The sequence below is a fragment of the Achroia grisella genome, unplaced genomic scaffold (assembly GCF_030625045.1).
Source record: "Achroia grisella isolate CSIRO2021 unplaced genomic scaffold, CSIRO_AGI_Agris_v1 utg780, whole genome shotgun sequence".
NCBI classification, from domain to species: Eukaryota; Metazoa; Arthropoda; class Insecta; order Lepidoptera; family Pyralidae; genus Achroia; species Achroia grisella.
Window position 1 is genome coordinate 6,727,141 of NW_026713020.1, and position 6,159 is coordinate 6,733,299.

The 6,159-nt window shown below is 31.3% G+C and overlaps 1 protein-coding gene across 1 annotated transcript; it reads right to left on the minus strand.

Moving 5' to 3' along the window:
* Positions 1–386: 386 nt before the first annotated feature.
* LOC131850989 (bifunctional lysine-specific demethylase and histidyl-hydroxylase NO66) lies at positions 387–2,363 on the minus strand. The gene has a single exon (XM_059201411.1). It carries the CDS (start codon positions 2,191–2,193, stop codon positions 427–429), a length of 1,767 nt encoding a protein of 588 aa, XP_059057394.1. The 5' UTR covers positions 2,194–2,363; the 3' UTR covers positions 387–426.
* Positions 2,364–6,159: the final 3,796 nt, after the last annotated feature.

Sequence of the window (6,159 nt, forward strand, 5' to 3'; positions counted from 1 at the left end):
ACATCGACCATCGGTCGTATACATCATAACTTTTCTTAAAGTTAAATTAATTCGATGTAAGAATATTAACTAGTCTGCAATAAAAGTTACTTTGTTGAAAGGTAAAAGAGTTTACTTTTTAAAAAATGGCGTTTCCGACTAAAGTAGCTATATAGAATATCTTGTATTTTTGGAAACTATGTGCCACTACAGGATTTTTTAATATAATTAGGATGGCAAACAGGCTGAGGATCCACTTCATAATAAGACAGTATGAATATAGTAATGTCTTAATCGAACAGAGTTCATTCAGGCTTGCCATCTCATGGTTTTAGCAGAGCCACCTTATTGCATAATCATCCACATAAAACTTAATTTAACTTAGCATACAAATAAATAAAAATGAATCAATATTAAGTTATTTATTTATCAAAAACAAGAGGATTCTTAATCATCAACTGTTTCCAATGGATACTCTGACATAATCAGTCCCCTTGACCACAGAGCATCAGCTATCTGCAGCTTATCTGAATCATTTGGAACATCCAGACTTTCCACTGCAACATACTGTGGATATGAAAGTATCAATGTTTCTATTGCTGGTGCCAGTTCTTCCTCAATTTCAAGGTATGGCAGCTCACTTCCGTGATATTCCAATGAATTCTCAACATAATAATACAATCTTATACGATCTTCCGACACCATTCTCAGTATATTTTTTCGTAACAGTCTTATTTTGGTGTCAAGTCCAATTTCAACTCTATTTCTAACTTTACCATTTCTCATCACAACATCATTGTCACTGTATACAGTGACATTCTTTTCTAAGTCAGTTAGAACCGGTGGTAGTGCATCATGCTGATAATTTTTGTTCATTTGATCCACTGCTTCATCTATTGGTAAATGATCTTTAATTTTATCAAATAGTGTCCTAATGATAGTCTCTATTTCTTTTCTTCGTGGTGTATTTACATCTGAGTTGACTAGACCAAAATTGTCATAGATATCAAATGGCAAACCTTGCCTCAACTCAACATTTTCATTTATCGCCATCTGCAAAGCTGCAGGAACTAATTTCTCAAATAAGTCTGCCCATGAATGTTTCTGATACATACTGACAGTGACATGAAGGGAGTGCTCCCCTTCAATTGTAACACCTTGATGGATAAAGCCTCTTGGAAAATAAAGTAAATCGCCAGCTTCTAAGGTGACTTCTAAAATTGGATCACCTATTTCATTTTGGTCAAAATTCTTTGATGAAACTCTAGGCAATGTTTCTTCATTGTTTCGTGGTTTGTATATACGCCAATGTTTCTTTCCTTCAGTTTGCAAGATAAAAGCTTCTATATCATCATAATGGGGAGCGAAGCCTTGAGAGTCTGGTGGTGTTAAATATGCATTGGCACCTACAAACGAGTTAAAGAACTCCTGAAGCGTTGCATTCAACAAATGAAGTTTAGGGATGTAAGTTTGTGGATTTAATAATCTAATACTGCAGCCATTTACATAGTAATCCCAAACTAGATATGGATGAGCTCTGCCTTCCGGATTATGTGTCTCTCGTTTCTCATTTACGTATGATGTCACATCAATGTTTTTAGTGAACTGTATGTTATCTTTACGCAACATCTGATCTATGATGGGTGTGGAGATTATTTCTTTATAGTAGCTAGGCTTCTTACGGGCGATGTGTAATGGTTTCTTTTCCCAAATTCGGTTCAGGAACTCATCAGGATTATATGGTGCTATCATCCACCTGAATGCTTTTAAACCTTCTTCAACACTATCTGTTTCAACTGGAGTGAATTCAAAACTACCATTATCTGAATGTTCACCCACTGTATCCTCATCACTTTTATTTTCAAAATAATTAATTAAAGCAGGTACTTGGTCACGTTCAGAATTGCTACGATTGCTCTTAGTACTTAAATCGTGTTGTACACTTTCAACAATTTTGGCATTTGCAGTAGATTCCTTAGACTGCTTGTTCTTTTTCTTTTTATGAATTTTCTTCTTTGCTATATTCTTTGATTCTTTTGATTTCTTCTGCGACTGTTTAACTTTTTGAGCTATATTAATCATAGTCGCATCATTCAAATTTTCTACTAAAACATTGGAAGGTTTCGCTTTTTTCTGTTTCTTCTTTTTGTTTGTTTGTTTCTTAGGTTTCTTATTGGTACTGTAAATTGCAAAGGCCGACACTGGCGAATCCATAGTTATAACTTAATGTAGGTGAAAATGGTTCTTTTATATATATATTTTACTCGCATATGTATAAAGTAAACTTAAAATTGTTAAACATTTACTTCACAGTCAAATACAGTTTCTATTATAATGAATTGTTTATAGGTTATGTATGTACTTCGTGTATTAGGTTAGGTAGAAAAGTTTCTCGCAGTGGTTGACGTTTATTTGACACTGTCATTGTGATGAAATATCTGTACAATACGTACAAGCTGCATCCAGAACCTATTGAAGAACCCAGAAACTTACAAACCTATTTTTGAGTCCGTCATATCAACATTTCAAGATTTATAACTTGTGAAGATAATTATTTTGAAAAAAATATAAGAACACACTACTGAAGACAATGGCTGTATGTGCTGAGTCCTTTTGACTTTCCCTGAAAAGCGAAAAACAGAACCAAAAAAAAAAACAATACGTACAAGGCAAGTGTACATATCCATACAGCCTAATCCCATGAAAATCTTACTAACATTGCTAATGTTATAAACGCGAAAGTTTGTGAATATGAATCGATAGTACCTACGTATATAGATTAGACTTGGTAGAGGTATAATAGACGCCTTTGCTTGCCATCAGCCAAGAGTTTTTTCATTTATAAGTACATTTTCTAAACTACTCACATTTATATTATTTTTTTGTTAGATTAAATCTATTGAAGTGTTAGGAATGAACCTTCCGCCATCTTTACTAATTAATTTTTTTATCTGTCTTTATTATCGGGGAGCCAGTTAGAAAAACAAAATATATACAGTTTTCTCTATTGCCGTCTTCTAATTATAGAAGTATATAGGTACTTATAACAATACTGAAGGGGTATAAATGAAACAGTGATACATTTTCAAGCCCATTTATTTATGAATTACTTCAGATACAGTTTCTCTATAATGCAGTTAATTCATCCAAGGCATGTGTAATCGAGATCTACCTTCTATTATACACTAATTAGATATTGATATCTTTATGTATTGATCATACGATTATTCGTTTATTACACATATATTAGATATTTATATTTAATTGGTTACACATTTATAACATTAGTACACAATTTCCGATAATTTATATAATTGTTGTGATAAAATACTCATTTGAATGTGCTCAAAATTCGATAGACAGTCACTCCCTGTATAATATTATTGCTCTAAATAAAAACCATATGATCGTTTATTTCGGGCATATAAATATAATTATTTATTTAAATCCATTTATATAATTTTAGATTTACTTATTTAAGGAAATACCTACATTTGTTATTGTTTAAATAAATAAATATTTTATTCAATAGATATACATCTTTCATAAGTTTTTTAATATTGTCATTTGATTGCATTTCGATTCAAAATTATTTTAGATGATTTATAGTTTTGGATCCGCACAAAACGTCGCAACACAAGCGCAATGCTGTAATGATTTGATCATTTGACTCACAGCCATACGTTATTAAAGCAAATTGATAGTTTCTATAGTGGAATCTCTACAAATATAAACACAGACTACAAGAAAAGAGATGCTTCCTAAAATACTGCGTCGGTGATTACGTACATAGATGTGTAGGTACATACAAACATTTTTCTTACACTATACATATGTGTATAAACATTTTTTTTCTCTAATTTAATTATATTAAATACAAATCTTTAAGCTTCATAGATATAATTTAATTTTTCTATTTTCCTACGCACAATAATATATTTATTTGTTTTTATATGTACTTATTAGTTATTAAATCCAGAAACTACTAAATTATTGGTCATCTATCACACATAATTGATACGTACGTCAAATTTTACATCAATATTTTTTTAATTATATTCTTTACTTGATTATATAAACTAGATCATGCCATGATATCTCATAATCATGCACTCGAGTAGCGTAGAACTCGTAAGTATATTGACGTTTACAATTCTCAAAAGAAGCGACATATTATATACATTTGTAACGACAGATCTCGAAAATGAAAAGAAAAATTATGTACGTTATAGGAAGTACATATTCCAAAGAAACTCGACTTTCTTTGAAGGTAGGGGTTGTTGACAGGAGAGAGTAATTACATATTGAAAACAGCAGTAAGATGAAAAATGAGAGAGATGGAAACAGTGAAAAAGGTCGTATGATAGAATGAGCTAGTTAGTGTGGACACAGCTACGCTACTACCTTATTACCAACGTAGTGTTGCACCTAGGAAATCCTTTAGTCGTAGACTAATAATCATATTTTCACATAGTCCACGGAAATTAATTAAAGAAACTTTGTAAAATGAAATAGTATATTTTTATTGTAAAAACTCATATGTTTTCTTTTTTTCTTCGAGTTCGTCGCAGAATTAATCTGTTCGCCAAGTTCCACGCTATCAAGTGCCTGTTTTCTTTTATATCTACTAGTCCTCAAGCCAGAGCCTAATTTCATCTATTATTTCCTCTCTGCTGAATTTTTTTAAAATGGTTAAGACGGTCCTCGGAACCGAAGTTGACGTTCTAGGCTTCATAATACAATCTTAACCATTACAGAAGGTTTCAAACCGGGAGGAAATTGTTGTTGCAGGCTGGGGGGCCATAGATACGCATTTAGATGCGTTTGTACGCTTAGCATCGTTGTGGTATTTACCACAGAGTATACCTACGTACAGACCTTCTATTTTAAACCTTTCAATATACTTAAAAACCATCACCCCAGAACTTTAATATTTTTTAAAAACAAAATAAACCACCCATTTTAGGCAAGTATGGTAACTAAATTATTTTATAAGCTTTACATTTGATATGATAGTAATTTGAAATTGTGTTTTTAATAAATTCTTATTCAGTTACGTGTATATTTTTAAAGACGTATACATTTATAGAGGGACTAGATAGTCAGTCTATTTTCATATTACACTGTTTTGTCAGCATTTGAATATATATTCTCCGACCTCTCATCAGTGTTAAAAGCACGCGTAAATATTTCAAAATCAATTAGAAAAGTGTGAAAAATTGAAAAAGTTCGTCAGTCTTATTATACAATGCAAACTCAGATCAACCCAGGCGAGTTTTGAGTCCATTTTTCAACGCATGATTTTGAGGAATAATATTTTTTTGGATATCCAAACTCAAAGGACGGTACTCGATAAATGGTTATTAATTTTTTTTATTACATAATTTATTATAGTGACATTCTATGACTCTATGATATAATATTATGAAAGGTATAATTCAACACTCTTATATATATAAGGTATGCTTCAGAGCTAGACTACATAGTTTTAGTTCCGTGCATAAGCTTAGAAAATCTTAAAATACTTAAAATAAACTTAAAATAAAGACAGCATCATCTTCAATTACCTTACAAAAATATCCTTTATCATCCCGCGATCTTACTTAGGTACTGTCGTAGATCAAACATTACTTATATCCAATCAAACATTTCGTGGCGTCATAAGAAAGAAATTATTATATTTAATATACATATATTACGACATTGTCAAAATATGTATCTACTAAAGAACTTGCTACATACATTTAGAAGCGAACTTATATATTAAATGATTTCGCAAACCTTTTACATGTTAAACTTCCTTTAATCTCTTCATAGATAGGTCCAATCGTTGTCAGATTATAAAAAGGATATTTAAAAACAAATTCAAAAAGTAAGTTTGTAATCTACCATTGAGGAATATATTCCTATAAATACATAGCTACAATTGAATGCTTCCCATTTCGTTTATAGAGTGAACTGCGACGTACAATAGACCTTTTTGATGTCGATTTTTTTCATTATCTAGTAATGGAAAAGTCGAAATATTGGATGGTGTTCTTATATAAAAATCTACAAGAAACTGCTGTCCGGTCACGTGTGAATCGTTAGCTTTTAATTTTTACACTGTATAAAACGAAATCGTTTCCGCTGGCTGTTCGCTTAGATCTTTTAAACTACGTAACGGATTTTAATGTAGTT

What these genes read in the sequence shown, in the direction of transcription:
- LOC131850989 (XM_059201411.1), bottom strand. Translation starts at nt 2,193, where the DNA reads ATGGATTCGCCAGTGTCGGCCTTTGCAATTTACAGTACCAATAAGAAA.